Genomic DNA, 19,224 nt, shown 5'->3' on the forward strand with positions numbered 1-19,224 from the left:
CCCAGGACTGTATTTCCCCAGCAGACACACTAATGCGTGACTGCATCTGTCCTGTCCCTAACCCACACCAGGCCTTCTGTAGGAAGCAGCTGTAATGCCGGTAGCCTGAGGTCAGTGCTGTAGAGTACGTCTGTGTAATTCAGATCTAAATGTCGATGAAAGACTGATACCTCACTGTAAGTGTAGGCTCTGACTCCCGGGACTGAAGCTGCAGCTTGGTTCCCTGCAGTGTAGAGGAGTGGGCCCTGCCATCCCTCTGTGTCTGTCTAGTCTCCAGAACAGAGTCCTGACCAGTTGTTGTTTATTGTACAGACTTGGTCTCCTCAGAGAAATTGTATAGCTGCTAGCACACAAACAGTTTAAATTAACTACTTGTTTTCTTTTTTAAAATTCTTTATTGATTTTTAAAAAAAATAATTAATGGACACTTACAGAATGTCTCATGTTAGCTTTTTGTATACTTCCAATTCCAGTAAGTTAGGATAAGCACTTGGGAGCTGGAGCGTTGCCGCAGCAGCCAAGGAGGCCCACTGCTCTCTCATAGGACCTCAGCTCAGTTCCCTGACCCACACCAGGCAGCTCGCAACAGTCTCATCCCAGCTCTACGAGGGCGGACCCTGTTGATACCTGCAGCCACACTTATATTGCACAAACCCACACATTAAAATTGAAAGAGAATTTTAGATATTTGACTAGTTTATATGTTTTTATTTGAACAAGCTTATATATTCACCTTTAAAAATCTTAAGATCATCTTTAATCATTTTGTTAGTCATATTTTGATTTGCTGAGGTATAAAGAAGAATGTCCTGTAAGTCATTGCTTTTCGAATGCTGTGTCAGAGAAAATATGTAATATATAGAACGAGCTGGTATGGTGGAACTCTGAAGAATGTGACATCACCCTAGATGTGCTGGGCGTGAGGCTAGCCAGGGGTATGAATCTCTGCTTGTACAATACATGTATTCATACACACAGAGAAAGAATTCTTTAGATTGGAATGTTGCTTGCTTTTTCAGTGTGTATTTTTGATTGGGGATGTATTTTTTCTGTGTGCTGGCTATTTGTATGTCAACTTGACATAAGATTGGCTCATCTGGGAAGAAATCTTAATCAAGAAAACACCTCCATAGGATTGGCCTGCAGGGAAGGCCCACCTTGAGCAGGTGGTCCAGACTGTTTAAGAAAACAAACAACATGTCATGAGGAACAAGCCAGGAAGCAGAATTCTTCAGGCCTCTGCATCAGTGCCTCCCTTGTTCGTTCTCTCAGTGACTTTTCTTGAGGCTGGACTGTCAGTGAAATAACCCTCTCTCCTGTGTTTGCTTCTGGTCATGGTGTTTTCTCACAGCAATAGAAAGGCTAAGGAAGACAGCAGGGTCCTCTAGAGGAGCAGAGTAGGAAGAAAGAAGACACACACATTTTACATTTATATTATGTATATGCATTATAGTTAAGGGGAGTGGTTTGGAGTGAATCAGGGATCAGTGGTTAAGAATACTTGTTCTTCAAATAACCTGAGTTTGGCTCCCAGCACCCCCTGTGGGCAGCTCATATCACCCATATCTCTAGTTTCATATCTTACAGCTTCTGTACATATATGTATAGAAGCATGCAGATACATGCACACACGTCGATATAAATAACCTTATAAAAGAGAGCGAGTGTTAGAATGTCTCGCACAGTGCTGTCTGGGTAGTCCAACAAGGGCTGCCTTCACACTCGAGCCACAGAGAACCCTGAAACTGCCTAGTGCACAAGGCTCAGGGCCTCAGGAGCCCCAGTCTGGCTCTGAAGGTCTGGAGGGTTCCTGAAGAACTTATCGTCAGTTCAACTTTGAAGCCCAAAGAACCCAGGTTCTAATGGAGCAACAGCAGCTGCTGCAGCGATGCAGACAGCTACAGGATAAATGAACTCTTTGTCAAGGTGCAATGGTAGAGGGGCAAATACTACCTTTTCCCCGGGCCTCCTCCCATCTGTGCATCCCTCCTTCCATCTGCACCTCGTGCAGCTCGTCCCACTGCAGACAAGCCCATCACGAAGTCCCTTGCAGCTGTGCCAGCCGCTTATCTCTTATTGATTGTAATGCAGTGAAGTTGGCAGTGATGATTTGCCCTGGTGGGGGTGAAGTACACCCCCTGCATCCACCTCCCACCCTGTGTAGACTGTGTACACTGCACCGTTCATGGCCGTGGTAAAATAGTGCATTCAGACTGCACTGACTGCTCTTACGTCAAACTGGCCTTCCAGCCCCATGAATGCGGGGACTGGGTCCCGTTCCTGAGTGGGAGGTCGTTTGTTGATGACAGAGTCTGCTTTCTTTCCATTGCAGTGAGGTAATGAGAATGTCCTCCTCTTTTAGGTGCGCTTTGTGAAGAATATAACCACCTGGAACGAGATGAAGCCAGGCTTCTATCACGGACACATTTCTTACTTGGATTTTGCAAAGTAAGTAGCATCCAAAATGATGTACTGACGAGTGCTGTGTTTGTCCTCTGCCTGTGAGCAGTGTTAGACACACTGACAGGCCACCTGTACACTGATGATTTAAATATTCCTTCCAGTGCTTTACTGCCCTCTAGTGTTCATAAAAGGACACGTCTCGAGCTAATTACGACAGTTCACATTCTGTTATGTTAGGGACTTGTGGCAGTTTCTCACCTGTACTGGAGGCCGGCTGATTACTCCACGAGTGTGTGGTCAGTCAAATGGGCTCACCAGGTCACTGACGGAGAACAAAGAAACCCCCCTCAGTTTCTGGTACCCTAATATGCTTTTCCTCAAACCACTGTGTTTCAGCTTTGAAATGATGAGATATAAGGGGAGACGTTTTAAAAACTAAGAATTTTCTTTTATGTTTGAATATGATTGTATAAGTCACAGTAATTTTGTCTTAATGCTCTTAAAGAAAAGTTCAAAAGACTGCAGAGTACACAGTGTTTAAGCATTCTGTGGCCCCCTTGGGGGCCCTTGCATCTTTAAAGAGTAATCAGAAAATTGGTTAAAAGGAATAGTCTAAACATAAGACCCGTTTGAACATTCTCCATGGAACACATGGCGCTGTTACAATAAAAGCCCACATCCAAATGCCCTGCTGATAATCCTCTGTTAACTTCAGAGACGACAGAAAGTGACTGTCCACAGTAGGCATGCACAGCCCAATTCTACCTTAGCAGCGGTGTCAGCTGTAAGTGAAGCTCGCTCTGTCTCAGTTTCACTTTTGAGGTTGGAAAGGGAAAAGGACAGAACAGCGTGCCGTAGGGCCAGACAGTGGGGACATCCTAGCTTCTCTGGAAATCATATAATTAAAGAATTGCCTGAATAATACACACATAAAGTAATATATCTTGATTTCCCTCATAATCCCTAAGATCTTTCGGTAACATTGTAACTTTCAAGTTAAAGATACAGTTTTCTATAAATAATTCATAGTGCAATATTGAAAGCATTTTATAGGCAGCTTTAAAATAAACTAAAAATTCTCTCTCCAGAGGCCCTGAACAGTTTCCTAGACTTCATTCACATGCAGTGTTCCCTGAGGGCTGCTCGAGCCTTCACTCAGTGTGTCTTACCTTTCAACTAGTGATCTGGGGCTTTTTTCTCTCTACGTGGCCTGGATTCTAATATTGTAGGTTTTCATTATTAAAATTATATATTGAGTGCCTTGGCTTTGGGCACAGTCTTGTATGTAGAACAAAGCTCTGGTGTTCACCGAGGTACTTGAACTTGAAACGGATAAAGCGTTTTAAAGAATAATCTTATTAAACACTGACAGCCACACTGGGTTTGAATATTTTCATAGTGGCTCATGTTACTGGAAATAATAATATATTGTAAAAATTTTAATAGAATGACAATTTTAAATAAATAGCTAAATGGAATCAATTAGAGGAAGTTGTTTGATGTGTTCTAATGTATATAGTCAAGAAATATTGTAGATGTGACCATTCCTTAGCTTGATAGTCATAAACTCCATGATTGAGGAAGGAAGAGAGAAACATCATTTGCCAATTTTAGAGTACCTTATTCTTCAAAACCTATTATTGAACTGAGTATGGTGGCATATACCTGTCATTTTAGTTACCAAGGAGATTGGTACAGGAGGATTACATGTTTGAAGCCAGCCCAGACAACTTAGCGAGATCCTATCTCACATTTTAAAGTGAGGGTTTAGGAAGACAGCTCCATGGGTAAAATTGCTTGGATCACAAGTGTGAGGACCCAGGTTTGAATCCCTCAAACCCATGTGGAAAACAGGTATGTAGCTCAGGCATCTACATGTGGTCCCAGCACTCATGGAGAGATGTGGGGGACAGAGGCGGCTCACCAGCCAGTGAGCCTGCTGGCAGCAGCAGTAAAACCCTGTCTCAAAGGAGTGGGAAAGGAAGGATGACAGGAAAGGTCGTCCTCTGACCACTGTAGACCATGACACGTGTACTCCTGTGTTCACACGCACAGCAAATGCACAACACAGCTAAATGATTTTTAGAGTAAAAACATGTCTCTTGAGCTGTGGCTCTGTAGTAGAATAGTCACCTAGTTAGGGTAGAAGCCCTGGGTTTACTCAGTCCCTGTTACTACCACACACAAAATACTATATGTGGGTGGTTAAGAGCACTGGCTGCTCTTCCAGAGGATGTGGGTCAGGCTCCCAGCATCGCGTTGTGCCTCACAGCCAGACATGGTACACAGACATTCATTCAGGCAAAACACCTTACACATGAAATAAACAAGGTCTCAAAAAAGGACAGAGAAGGAAGAACAGGCTCCTGCGTCCTTGGCAGGAAGCGTCCGTGGTGGGAATCGTCCTTGGCACGGTGGGATTCCCTAAGTTACTTGCTGTTTTAGAAAAAATGGTAAATTCGTGGGGGGAAAGATGTTTAATTTTTCAATATATTAGACAGATAATAAAAATTGAAACATAGTTGAGTTTTCTGGAGACTCAGGAAAAGAATGTGGAAAAACAAGTGAAAGACCCTTTGTGTTTGGACTGACTTCTAAGGAGTACACTCTAGTACAGACGTCTCGATCAAGTCCTGCCTTTGTAGTTTCTCTACAGTATTAGGATAGAAGAAGAGAAATGTCTTTTTACCTAGAGCTTTGATTGGGGTTCTATCTTGCGCCCTTTGTTTTAACCTTGTGGTTTTCTGAAGCATCTCCCCTCTAAGTGCTCAGTCCTTGTTTGTTTTCTTCCTAGTGATGAGCAATCTTCAGAGAGTTGAGCTATGACAAATTAATGCCATTGACTTTAACATTCCACTTTAAAATTATATAGGGTGGGCATTTTCAAGATGCCAGGATTAATATCAAATTGAATAGTTGTAGTTCTTGACTAAGGATAGGTTCATCCAAACCCCTTTCTTTCTGGAGTGGAGATTATGCCTTACTAAAATAGACAGTATTTATAACGGTCCTCTATAGATGTATGTTGTCCATGTATCAGTAGCATTTACTGAATAGGAGTCGCCCTAACAGATCAGTTGTCCTTGATACCACAGCATCATTATCAGTGAGACGAGCAGATGCCAACAGGTCACTCATTTTTTGAAACTAAGCAAAGGCAGTCTGCCACTAGTGTGAGCCATTTATGGCCAAGCGTCCCACATAAATATGCACAGCACAAGATATGACATAAGACTGTTCCTAGCCAGACTTAAGCCAAATTAATGGCTAGCAAGAAGGCTCGGGATAAAGGCGCCTGTCCCCATGACCCACGTGTCAGGAGAGAAGCTTTTTCTGTAAGTTAGTCTCTGACCTCACACATGCACAGGCACGCACGGCACAACAACAACAATAATGTTTTTTAAAGATTGGCACTAAATGTATTACACTGCAGAAGTCTCGAAATGCACTTTTTCCCAAAGGCTGTCTCCTTCCAGCCTCATTGCCTCTCTTTGAGACTCCAGCCAGTAGGTTAGGCTCCTTGCAGATGCCCTGCGTGTGCCCTGGCTTTTAAAGCTGTTCTTGGTTATTTCCTCCAGCTATGCACGTGTGGTGGTAAGGAAATGATCCTAGTGTTGCCATTTTTGTGCAGCACATAGCCGACATGCATAGATTTCTGAAGTGTCTTCTAGAGAGCCCGCTGGGCTGGCAGGTAGATGTAAGTGTAAATGTGTTAGAAAATTGTCACCTCACACCAACCAAGTAGACTCCTCTTTCCAGGGGGATCATTCTTGCCAGTCAGTAGTTTACTCTCCTTGAACAGAAATACCTTCTACCCTTCTTCCCTGGCCAGGATTGACGGAAGAGTCTCCAGCCATGGAACTTGCTTTTCTCCCCATATAAGCTGTCTAGTCAGCAGCGGTTAAGCCAGTAAACCCTGTTAGCTTTGTCTCTTACTAGGCTGTGCTGTGTGTCCCAGGTGCCATTTTTACTGTGCCCATTTTCTGTTCCAACTCTTGCCTCCAGTCCTTTATGCCTATATAACCCTTCCGCAGTTACAAGTAATGGTCCCTTCCTATTTTCAGAATGAGTTCCCTGATCATCTCATGAAAGTTTTGCTTCATACATAACACCCAGAATGTTCTCAGACAGCTGTACTTTGGGTAGGGAGAGGTTTGTAATATGCTATGTCCTGTTTGCTACCACACCCCCTGGTCCATGTGTCCAAGCCTAGGGAGACAAGGAAGAGTGCAAGCATTCTGGAGTGAGGTCTGGCTCACAGCTAATGGGACATAGAGGAGTGCCCGTCTAAGGATGCCACCGTGCCCTGTGTTCTCCCTCCTTGCAGCTTCTCTTACGTGACTGTCTCTAAGCCGAAATGGTTCCTGTGTATTGCTGAGTGTTCTCTCACAAAACAGTGTGAGTGGTTAGATCCCACAGTCTGTCCACCCCCAGCTAATTAATTCCTAGCCCCTGTGTGCTTGGCCATGGCCACACTTGTGATAAAGTCCCAGACAGATGCACAACAGCCACAGCCATTCTGTAGCCTCTCCTACTCCTTAGGTCACAGTACTTGCTACACAGTCTACAACATTCGTTTCCTCTTTAATGGTTGCTGCTCTCTGGACACCCACAAGACATCGTGCAGTTGGGGCAAGCGTTAGCAAGATAAGCTCAGAGTTGATTTTCCCTGAGCCTAATAGCTCACAGGTACCACAGGTGTCTGACAAAGGCTAATAGCACTGTTACACAGCAGTCATCAGGGTCACAAGAGTGTGTCACAACCCTCTTCATTCTGAAACAGTAGCCACCCACCTCTGAAGAGATGAATCATCGGACTTCTCTACTGGAATCCTCCGGTGACCTCACACGTGACTCACAAAAATGAATGCTTACAGCGGTCTGCAAGGCCCACAAGCCTGTACTCCCCAAGGCCTTCCAACCTCTCATCGCCATGTCACCTTTTACTCTCCCTGATGCTTCCGCCAATTCTTTTTTCTCCAAGCAGCCGGCACTAGAATCCTCAAGACCTTCATTCTTGGGGTTCCCTCTTCTCAGAATGCTTTTCCTCACCACATATCTGCATGTGTTCCTTGTATGTAACATCAGTGATGGTTTGGTGGAAAGTGGCTCTGAGCTGTGTGCGTCCTCTGGCCCCGGCCCTGGTACCCTCCTCTTGTTTCCCTGACATGCTGCCGTTAGTATTTAGCCATCAGAGCACACTGATACGCACTGTCTCTGCCGCCAGGAAAATGTTAGCTCCAGAAAAGCAAGGGGTGAGGAAATAGGAGGAAAAGCCAGCTAAGAGCAGCACCGTAGATACGGGTGAGCAGAGTGGCTTATGTGATGTGGTGGACGGGCAGCTTGCCTAGAGTAGAGTTCAAGAAAACAATAAGGTGGCATCTAAGATGTAAGACCAACCAATGTACGATGACTGAGGAGTTGGGGTGGGGTTGGCACCATTGTTATTTTCATGGTGCTAGGGATGCAGTCTAGAGCCCTGGACATGCTAGTCAAGCTGTATCCCAAATCCCCGACATTTAGGTTTGATTTCAGCTATCAACAAGGTTTACTTCAGGTTTCTGAAGAGCAGATGACTAACAGATGGTGTTTTAGGAAAACAGTTGAATTACCAGGTGAATAGACAGGGGAGACCCTGGACACAGGACAGCCACCCAGCTCATTGCTGTCTTCTGTCGGGCACTGCAGAGGTCAGGTCCATTTCCTTGGGATTTGACAGGGGTTGTTCCACTTCTCTGCACTGCTGTTGTGCATCGGGCAAGTCATCCTCCTCCCCATTTTGCAGGTAAAGAGTTGCCTGGCATTGAGTCCGAAGATGTGTGTCTCAGGCTGGTTGGTTCTCAGAAGATTCTCAGTGTAGTGTTGATAGTGCTATTTCAGCTAATGAACGTTTGCTATGGTCTGAGTGCCACACAGGGCTTGCGGGATAGTATCGACAGATAGAAGGCAGCTTTCTTAAGAACCTGGTACAGTACATGCAGCTTCAGGCACGGGACACCTGCCAGTTCCTACTGATTACATGGTAGGAGGTCTCCGAGGTCGCCGAGGCAAGTCAGGCACGTCGAATGTGACCCCACTCATGGTTTCTAAATGCTGCATGGCGTTTGAATTGTTCACGGGATGCACAGTGATGGGTGGGACATGTGTCCGTGTCTGAGTGCCACACAGGGCTCATGAATGAGAAACTAGTGATAGGCTCCCTGGGATCTGGTCTCAACATAGGCTGTGTGGCTGCTTAAACTCCTCAATAAACAGCAGCATAAATATGCCGCTGAGGCACAGTGTGGCTGGACAGGGCTGCCAGGGCGGCACTCACCTCCAGCGTGTCTGCTAGGCCGAGTCCCTCAGGACAGGACGCCTCCTTACTCTTTGAGGGCATAGGTAGACATTCTCTATTGTTTCTTGAATTATTTTTATTTGCTTTGTTGCATCCTGAATATGAAATATTTCCCAGTCTTCACATAGTCAATTTTATTTTAGTTCATTTATTTTATTATTTCTGTATACCACGAGTACTTTAGATTTTTGCATATAATTTCAGGGAGTGCCTTAACTAATGAGAGTCCTAACCTCATCCCTGGCATTCTGCTCTTTCAGATTCGGTGTGAAGAAGAAACCGATTTATATCAATGTCATCAGGGACCCTATTGAGAGGCTAGTTTCCTACTATTACTTCCTGAGGTTTGGAGATGATTACAGACCAGGACTAAGGAGACGGAAACAAGGAGACAAAAAGGTAACGCGCTTGCTGCTGCTCCTACGTGTACTCTTCCTTTACTGTGGACATTTTGGAAGGAGCTCAGGACTGTACAGAAACGGCATTCTGTGACTGCATGTTTGTCTTCTTACAGTCCTGCTGTGTAAGTTACTGTTCTCAGCACCGTGACAGAAGCAGCTTGCGGAGTGGAGAGATTGTTTCAGTTCCCAGTCTGAAACAGTGCATGGGGCGGGGAGATGTGTGGTGGAAGAGACACGAGAGGGAGGAGGCGCCTCCATGAGTGCAGAGCTCTGCTCTGCTTGCTTCCTCCCCTCTGTTCAGTCCAGGGCACGTGTGTCCGAGCATGCACACACACACACACACACACACACACACACACACACACGCACTGTGAGGTGCTGCTACACATGTTCAGTTATAAATCCCTGGAGATGCCGTCACAAAGCCAAAACTTTGTCTACAAGGTGATAAAAGTTGATAATCAATACTGACCGTTACACCTGCCAACAATTTTCTAGGAGGCCATTATCGGTGAACCTGTTTCCATATACTTTGGTTCTTAGTCTTAAGATGGCCGTCTCCATTTCCTTGTAATCATGAGTTTATGAAATTGTTTTGCTAAGGCAGCTTCAGGCAGTGTGAAAGTGACAAGCACAGCAAGTATCTCAGGTACAGACCTGGGGTTTCACCAGAGCCCAGCTCTCAGAACCACCGTGGTTTTGCTCTCTTTCAGTGGGACACCTTTATAGCTTCCTTTGCTCAAACGTTTTCCGGGGAAGGGCAGAGAGGTGGGTTAGCCACTGAAGGTGCTTGATGACCTGAGTCCATTTTATGGTGCCCATACGGTGGAAGGACTGGACTGGCCTCTTGCTGCGGTGCATGTGCACACACACACACACACACACACTAAATGTAAATGTATTTAATTACCTAAGGCTTAAGAGACCAATCTAATAAGATCTTACACCCACCTGTCTGTAGCTCACTTATCCCATGTGCTCAGCCAGTGTTTCAGCCACTCGAAATGAAGATGTCCTTGGAACTTATTATTATTGCTTCATACTTTTTCTCCGTAAAATCCCCGTTGTTTACAGTTAAGATTGAACTTTGACCTTACCTCTGCCGTGGCGGCTCCTGAGCTGAGTTACTCACTTCCGTTCAGATCTCCACTTTAAAGCATTTGCTTTATGGCATTCAGACTCTGTGTATATATTATATATTATAAATGTGGTGAGGTTTGTGACGCTTAAACCCTAAAGTTTGTCACAGAGCCTAGTTTACTGGTGAATCCCCAAGCGGCCAGGGTGTGTGCGTATTAAAGTGCTGCAGAATTGGCGTAGTGTGACAACTCGTGTACAGCGTTTCCTAAGTCAAGTGTTAGCTCTGTTGCCTGAAAATAAAGGGCCCAGGACTGGAGAGATGGCTCAGTGCTTAAGAACACCTCCTGCCCTGTGAGGGCCCTGGTTTGGTTTGCAGAACTTATGCTTCATAGCTCACAACTGTGTGTAATGTCAGCCCCAGGGGATTGCCCTCGGCAAGCGTGTGCATGTGTGTGCAGTATGCATGCTGTGGGTGGGGGAGAACGCATGCATGTGTAAGCACACTCATGCATGCACACACAAATATTAAAGAAAATTAGGACCCCAGAGAACTTTTGTTTATGTAGCCAACTGTTAGTGTTTATCAGTACGAGTAAACTCATAGATAATTTTAGCTTGTTTTATTTTCCCCATTTATTTTATATTATTTTTGAGAAGGGTGTGTGTGCCACAGAGCACATGACAGAGGACAGCTTGTTGGACTTGGCCTCTCACCATGTGGGTTTCAGGAGTCGGACTTCAGTCCTCAGGCTTGGGGCAAGCACGTTTACCTGCCAAGCCACCTCACTAGCCAGAGGGCTTCCTTAAAGGGTCATTTTAGGACACCTGTCCCATGGTAACACATAACATCTGGTGTGAAGAAACCTCCTCCCTACAGAAGCGAAGAGAGTGCCATTCACTTGCACTTCTTTTGGTTAAGTACATAAAGAAAGAAAATCCAGCTTTATGCATGTATGCAATTGGAAAAGAGAGTTTTAATAGCCTTTCCCAAAAATTAAGGCTACTTTTTAATACTACAGTGAATTTGATAACTGGAAGGTCAGAGTGTAGAGTATGAAGCTACAGTCTGACGTTGTACTTGGAATTGGTCTCAGTTTTCAAACATCCTTCATTGTCCATACAGTAATACACAGGGCTCCCAAGGGTTAATGCATTTGATTACAGTGTCAGAAGTTCATGTTAGTCCCACTGCAGACCACTATCAGCAAGAGCTGGGAGAAGCTGCATTTTGGAAACTTGTACTTGTCACCATGAGCCTGCAGTTCACCAGCACTGGAAGCTGTTGCAGATAATGCCTGTGTAGAATCTGTTATTAGCAGCAAATCTGTTACTGACAGGGATGCTCAATGCCCTATAGATTGTAGGCTGCTTTAAGGAGTATGGCCTCTCCTTAGTAGCATCTTCTACATCTCAGATAAGACCTCAGCATGTCTCCAAGCATGGCCAATGTCATCTGAGAATAGCCAAAGCCACCAGAGACCAGCACAGCTCAAGGTGAGGGCCACGCACTGATACAGTCTTGCCTGTCTCCTTTCAAGTGACACAATTGGCTCCTTTTAAGAAAGCTTCGTCAGCCGGGCGTGGTGGCGCATGCCTTTAATCCCAGCACTCGGGAGGCAGAGGCAGGCGGATTTCTGAGTTCGAGGCCAGCCTGGTCTACAAAGTGAGTTCCAGGACAGCCAGGGCTATACAGAGAAACCCTGTCTCGAAAAACCAAAAAAAAAAAAAAAAGAAAGAAAGCTTCGTCAAACACTCAAGCTGGAGTCCCATTGTCTCAGCTGTTTTTAGCAACTTCGCGTGGCTTCCAAACATCTGGCACTGCTAATTCTCGCCATTTATAATTTCTACACAGCATTGCCCTCAGGCTACTGTAGCCTCAGGCTTTTCCAACTACACCCAATTCCTGAAGTATTAACACTGATACTTACTGTCAATGAATAACTGCCTAGGCCATAAGCTTGGGAGTGTTCCCCAACTAGCTCATAACCTAACCTGTTTATTCTATTCTAGGATAGGTCCTGTCACATGGCTAGTTCATCTCCTCAGGTTCATGTGACCATCTCCATTGTTGGGGTGAATTTCTTCCCACAGCTGATTCTATCCCAGAATCCTCTCTCCCTGCCAGAATTCCCACATCCTTTTTCCTGCCTAAGATAGTAGGCCAACAGCTTTCTAATTGATGTGTGGTACTTCCATACAGTACACAAAAGATTCTCTCCACATTTCCCTTTTAGTCCAATAAAAGTCTCTTACTCTTAACAATAATAGACCATATATAATAATAACAATTATGAAAACTAACAGGTCAGATTACATTCATGATGTCCAGTCCATGTACCTTTGGACACCTTGGACAAAGCAGTCTACTCTCTGTCCTATCTTTTTGAGTTCAGAGTTCTGTACCTTCAATTTCTATCAAAGCTTGCATTATCAACCTAAAACATCTTCCTAGGTTTAAAAAGATTTTCTTAAATCCCAAACAACGTAAACTTAATGGTAAAACTATAACCAGCTAGTCTTCACTTCCATCAGAGAACTGAGAAGGAATAAATACTACTTGAGTATGCAGGAAACACAAGCAAGCAGTTTCCAAAACTCTAGGAATGACGAAGTTCCTGAACGGTCCCCCACATTTCTCTGTGTGTTGGAGCATCATCTTCAGCCTTCTGGCCCAGAATGTCTGACAGACTTTCTGTGAAGCAGGAAATATGAAGGACTGCCTACCCTGTTGTAGCAAGGCTCAGCAGTCAACTTCCCTGCGCCTTGTCTGTCCAGTTTGCACAGCACACTGTCGGCTGTTGGCGTAATGTTACTATGCACTCTGTAAAGACTATCCTTGTATTATTCAAATGCTGGTTTTTCTGCCCCCAACCCCCTATCTGGCTGCATCTGGACATGACCTTGTAATGCTTATTCTCAGAATCTCCTGCCCTAGTGTTGTGGAAACAGTGCTACTTATTTATTCTCTGACTTGTCAGTTGAAAGCTGATCAGCCAGTTACTGAGCAGGGGAGACAACAGGGCCGGACTTCTGATTCCAGTGAGGGGATCAGAAAAGGGGAGAGAGAAAAAAGAGGATTCACCATGTGGAGAGGGTCTGGAAGACACCATGAGAACATATTTGGAGCAGAGAGAGCCAGATCAATACTAAAATACAAGTATCTCAGGGATTTTTGGCTGGGAGGTAGCCAGATTAATTTAGAGAATTAAAACAGATTAATAACATTGCTCAGTTAATTGTGCTTGGAATCTTTATTAAATAAATCTAGTAGTTTCTTTTTATTATTATTTATTAGTCTTATTTATCTGGGAGCTAGTAGGATAAAGGAAAAATGACTACTTAGAAAGTTGCTCTACCCGTCAGCAGTTGGCCTTGCCCAGTGGTTAGTTGGCCATTTTGCAGCTAACTCCATCTGGAGGTTCTTCAATGCTCATCTTCTTTGAAGTAGAGTGGGGTGCTTCCAGGAGCTGACATGTCTAGTTGTCAAAAAAGGCCTTTTATTAATAAAAAATCTTTAAATGTCATATTGTGTAGATCTCTGGGGTTTTTGAAGCCCATCTGTCTGTCTGTCTGTCTGTCTGTCTGTCTGTCTGTCATATACCTGAATAGGCAAATATTGCTTGTGTCTAGCTATTTACTATCTGTCCAACCTTGGAAATACATTTCTGTAATAGAAACTAGACTAGTATATAACATGACCGTAAGTTTGATTAATGATTAGCTTGCATTTCCTAATATCCTAAACAGTTTGCAATAGCAGTTTTCAAAAGGACTACAACTTAACATTGCATTTTTTAAGAAGTACAGAGAATTACAATACCTTAAAATAAGTTGATGCATAGTGTGTTATAACCAAATATAACCTTAGCTTTGTGTGAGTTTACAAAGATCTATACCAATGTAAGATTTTTGGCTTGAGGTAGCACTGTATTGTATGAGTAGATTCAATAATCAACCCTTTGTTACTCCTATAGCCTCCCTTTTTTTCTTTTCAACTCTTCTCCCCCCTTTCCCTTTAGCATAAGAAAGAAGGATAGAGGAAAGAGAAAGCGAGAAATCCCTGAGTCAAGACCATTAACAACTTGTAACCAGCCTGCCTTTAATGACAACAACCCATTGAACAATCAGAAGCCATCAGCCTGCCTTTTAAGAATGGGGCATCACTCTCTAAAAATTGCTTCCTGCTGATTTAGGGCATCACTTTCCTTTCGTCCCCTCTCTCCAAATGATATTGGTCAGTCTTCAAGCTAGCTATAGCATTTGCTGTCCAGTCTTTGCATGCTGAGAAAATTCAGGGTTTAAAGTCCTGACTGGGCCAGTCTATGATGGTGGACGATTTTGCTAGTCGTTTCGAAATTGTCCTGGATGCAGAATTTTAAGAAAACAGCATTAAGGCAGTCTGAGGTCAGCTCAAGCAGGATGCTGGAATAAATATGTCTCAATGTCTCAGCATCTCTGAGGGTAAATATTATCAGAGCAGCATTGACTTGATTGGTGCCTATAAACACACGAACTCTCACAGGTAGTACATACATTTCTGCAATAACATATGTATGGAATGTACAATGTACACAATTCTGTTCAAGATGATTCTCTGCTCTCTGATGATGCTCTGGGTAAGGCATCTGTTTTCTTTATAAGTTAGTTTGGATTGTAAAACTAAGCTGTAATATCAATTTCTGTCTATGCCATTTGAAAAGATGGTGTGATATGTCCTGACAGTTCTGTAGCCAACAAGATGTATTGCCTACATATCCATAGTTTCAGTCTGTCTGAGACATTGTCATGTCTCAGACGTTCTCAGTGCTGTTCCCATGTAGAGGGATCAGCAATACAAGTTACCTGCTTTGTTGGTCTTCATGGTTTCTTTCTTTTCTGTTTGCAGCCAAGGTCTTCAGGGAGTCTCCCCCACTGGTAAATCTGATGTTTGGGGTTTTGTTTTGTTTTTATTTTATTTTATTTTTATTAATTTGGAAGGAATCCACAACTTTTCTTTTCCTATGGAAACAGAGACAAAGCCTCTTCCCAGCATAACACATTTCCTTCCCTCCACATATAAACAGACTGATTTAGTTCAACAATTTTTTTTTGATAAGCCAATGTATTTTAGCAATTGTTACTTGTTTCATTGGCAACCAAAAGAATTAAAGTCAATGAAGCATTATTAAACTATCATTGGGAGACCATATCCTCCTTATATTCTGTGAGCATTTCCTTTAAAGTCCTGTTAGATTTCTCTGTACTTGCATCTGTCTCTGTGATAAAACACTGACCAAAAGCAACGTGGGGAAGAAATTTCATCTTAGATCTTGTAGTACATTAACCAAAGAAGCCAGGGCACGATCTAGGCTGGGCAGGAACTGAAGGCAGGAACTGGAGCAAGAGACAATGAAGTACTGCTTAGTGGCTTGTTCCTCATGAGGTACTCAGCCTGCTTTGTTTCCTGCCCGCCCCCCATTCATTGATTGATTGATTGATTGATTGATTGAATGTATGTGTAGCTGTAGCTGTCTTCAGACACACCAGAAGAGGGCATCAGATCCCATTACAGATGGTTGTGAGCCATCATGTGATTGTCGGGAATTGAACTCAGGATCTCGGGAAGAACAGTCAATGTTCTTAACTGCTGAGCCATCTCTCCAGCCCTTCAGCCTACTTTCTTAAAGGGTAGCACTACCCACAGCAAATTGGACCCTCCCACTTCAATCATCAATCAAGAAAATGCACCACAGACTTGCCCACAGGCCACCCAAGGGCATCTTCTCAATTGAGATGGAAAAGATCTCTACCTAAAGGATTCTAGCTTTTGTCAAGTTGACATAAAGCTAGCTAACACAGAGAGCACAACCTAACCATATTTCCACATTTGATGAGTGAATTACATCATATGCTATAAAGCAAACAATTCAGATAAGATGCTCACATAGAAGCCTTGGGGGTAGCCCTGCTGTCCTGGAACTCACTGTATATTAGGCTAGCCTTAAACTCACAGAGATCCACCTGCCTCCACCTCTCTGCCCCACTGCCTCCACCTCCTTAGTGTTGGGGTTAAAGTCATGTACCACTACACCTGGCTAACTTTCTTTTTTAAAAAAGTTATTGTTTTGCTTGTCGTTTTGTGTTTGTGATTCAGTGGGGTCTCTCATAGCTAGGACTAGCACCAAACTCAGCCGTTGTAGCCTCAAGGATGGTCTTGAACTTCTGGCCTCCAGCTCCCACGTGCTGGGGCTGTGTGCACGTACTTAGCACTCCTGTTAAGATCTAGACTCTTGAGGAAGCTCTGTGGCACGCTGTCCGTCAAGTGCCCAGTGTCCTCATAGATTGCTGTCTACTGTTCCTCTGGACACCTTCATGCTTGGTTGAATTCAGGGCATGATTACATCTGCTCTGTGGTCCACTGGGAAAAAGGAAGGGAAAGCAAGTGGTTTTTGCCAAAGCAGGTGGCCCAGAAGTTGTCCATGTTTGCCATCAGTCCACTAGCAGGCCTGTGACCCTATGGCCACACTGAATCCCATGCAAGAGAGGCTAACAGTTCAGGCCCACAGAAGGTTTGGTTTGGAGGTAACTTTAGTCTGCCCCAGTCAGGTAGCAGATTTAAAACACGGCCTAAAAACAGACTTGAAGATGTTCTAAATTTTCTTTGCCTGGAGGACTAAAATACTTGAAGAACACAGGAACTAGGAGTTTGCTAATTAAAGAATTGAGTTAAAATAGCCATCCAGTATGATTATTCAGTTTAATTAAAATAGTATGCATGAAATCTCCAGAGTTGTCTGCAGATAGTCTGCACTGTCTACATACTAATTGTGTGGAAGCTTTTAGTATTGCAGTCTCCTTAACATGCCACAACCTTTTTAATGTGCTTGGATGTCACACACACAACCGTGTGGCACCCATGGGATGGGTGTGGGGATGGTGAGGCTAGTTAGTAAGTTACTCCTCTCCTGCCTTGTACTCTAGCCTGGTACAGTCATGAAGAAGCAGAGTCTGTGTACTGAGGTACAGGGAACAGTCATGGGATCAGAAACTTCCTAACCTGTCACACTTAGTTCCTTGAGCTACACTCTTTGTGAAAATTGGGGCACAATAGAGATAAGTGGAGACGAAACATATGCTTGCTTGATTTTTTTTTTTTCTTTTAAGCTAACTTGCCTTGTGGTAAAAACCACTTTGGGGGTTGGCTTCCAGCAGGAGATCTAAACCAGAACTGTCTTAGGTTCTTGTCCTCTTACTGTGACAAAATACGCTGACAAAAGCAACCTAAGAGGAAAGGGCTGGCTCCCAGTTCCAGGTCAGAGCCATCGTTTCCCGGGAGTTTGGGTTGTAGGGTGGCGTCTGTAGTCAGCTGTAGAGGACGGTTAGTTAACCAACGCATTCATGCTGTGTTCAGCTCACATTCTAGTTCCAATAAGTAATTTATTTTCCCCCTTTCCTTTCCTCCCTCCAAGCCCTCTTATGTACCTGCCCCCTCCCTGCGGCACACTCAAGCAGGTCTTCTTACCTCAGTTATGCATCTGAGATAACCTCCCATAAGCACAGCCAGACACCAACCTAATTTAAACACATTTTACCCAACACGGGGGAGGCAGGAGCAGGCAGGTCGCTGAATTCAGGGACAGTCTGGTCTAAGTCATGAGATCCTGTATTTAAAAAAAAAAAACAACAACAACAACTCTCCCTCACACAGACTGGCTAGGAAAGGCCTAAGTAATGCAGTGGCCAAGGGCACCGTTTTCCACTTAGACAGATTGCGCATACATAATGCGAATCCAGGGAAACGGTGAGAGCGATCTCATATGTGTCGTGAAAAGAGTGGCCTTGTCTCCAGCTCACCACACTTCCTCTAGTACTGTCATTCGAAAGGAGGTTTTTGCAGCAGTACTTCCATGTGCTAGTTCTGCCTACAGTCGTGTGGCACCGTACAGTGTGCTCCGGCATGCAGTGTGCACATGGCATGATCTTTTCAGGCTCTGGCCATAGTTGAGGAGCAGGACACATGATGTCACAGGTCCATGAAGCTTCCTGTGGACATAAAGGTGACACATGCAGACAAGTGTGTACCCTTCCTCAGAGCTGGCTGTTAGCAAGGCAGCATATACAACTCAAAAGAGGAAAAGCGCCTTTCCACCAGAAGGCTGGCCTCATGTAACCTCTGTTAGAAGAATCAGTCTACCAAGGAAGAGCATTTTAGCAGAGTTACAGAGATTTGGGGTACCATAATACGTTGAAGAAGCCATAGGACAGACTAATATGGTAAGGGCAGATGCTCCTTGTCAAAGGTAAGCAGGACTGGCGTGCTGAAAGCACACCAGTGCTGCTGAAGGGCAGGGCAGGGAGCGGGCCCTCACTGGTGTTTCTCACTAGAGGTCAGATGTGTGGATGGTTGGGAACCATGTGTTTGTACTGGGAACTTAGCTCGCTCCTCTGCAGGAACAAGTGCTCTTAACCACTGAGCCATCTCCCCCATCCCACATACTTGCACTCGTTCCTTCCTAACTTACTGTGTTACCTATTTGAGAGCTGGAGAGATGAGTCACTGAGTAGAGCACTTGCCTTGCCATGTGGAGACCTGGGTTCAGCTCCCTCCGACGTGTAAAGCTGGGTGCGATGGTGACCATCTAAACTCGCAATGGTTTTTGGTGAGACGGGTACTGTGAGGACAAGAGAATTCCTTAATCTTGTGGGCCAGGTAGCCCAATGCCCTCAGCAGCAAATAAAAGACCCTGTTTCAAACAAGACATAAGGTAAGGGCGGATGCCCAGGGTTGTTCTGACCTTCCTGCACACCATGGCATCCTATACTTACAAGCACACGTACATTCAGAGAGTAAGTCCTCCTTTTTGTTTTTTTGGTTTTTTTTGACTTGCCCATGCTCTTCCCTTTGCTACAGACCTTCGATGAATGTGTGGCTGAGGGCGGCTCAGACTGTGCTCCAGAGAAGCTCTGGCTTCAGATCCCGTTCTTCTGTGGCCACAGCTCAGAATGCTGGTAGGAAAATAAACG

General features: G+C 44.4%; 1 protein-coding gene across 2 annotated transcripts in view; it reads left to right on the forward strand.

Moving 5' to 3' along the window:
- The window catches only part of Hs2st1 (heparan sulfate 2-O-sulfotransferase 1), a 139,142-nt gene that overhangs the window by 113,204 nt on the left and 6,714 nt on the right, over positions 1 to 19,224 (forward strand). For both annotated transcript variants that reach the window (XM_021158680.3, XM_021158681.2), the window contains exons 3-5: positions 2,363 to 2,448; positions 9,001 to 9,139; positions 19,112 to 19,209. In XM_021158680.3, coding sequence (XP_021014339.1) covers positions 2,363 to 2,448; positions 9,001 to 9,139; positions 19,112 to 19,209 — 323 coding nt within the window. The remainder of the gene's footprint in view (positions 1 to 2,362; positions 2,449 to 9,000; positions 9,140 to 19,111; positions 19,210 to 19,224) is intronic.

This window comes from Mus caroli, unplaced genomic scaffold (genome assembly GCF_978045245.1).
Source record: "Mus caroli unplaced genomic scaffold, Mus_caroli_1 scaffold_3, whole genome shotgun sequence".
Lineage (NCBI taxonomy): Eukaryota > Metazoa > Chordata > Mammalia > Rodentia > Muridae > Mus > Mus caroli.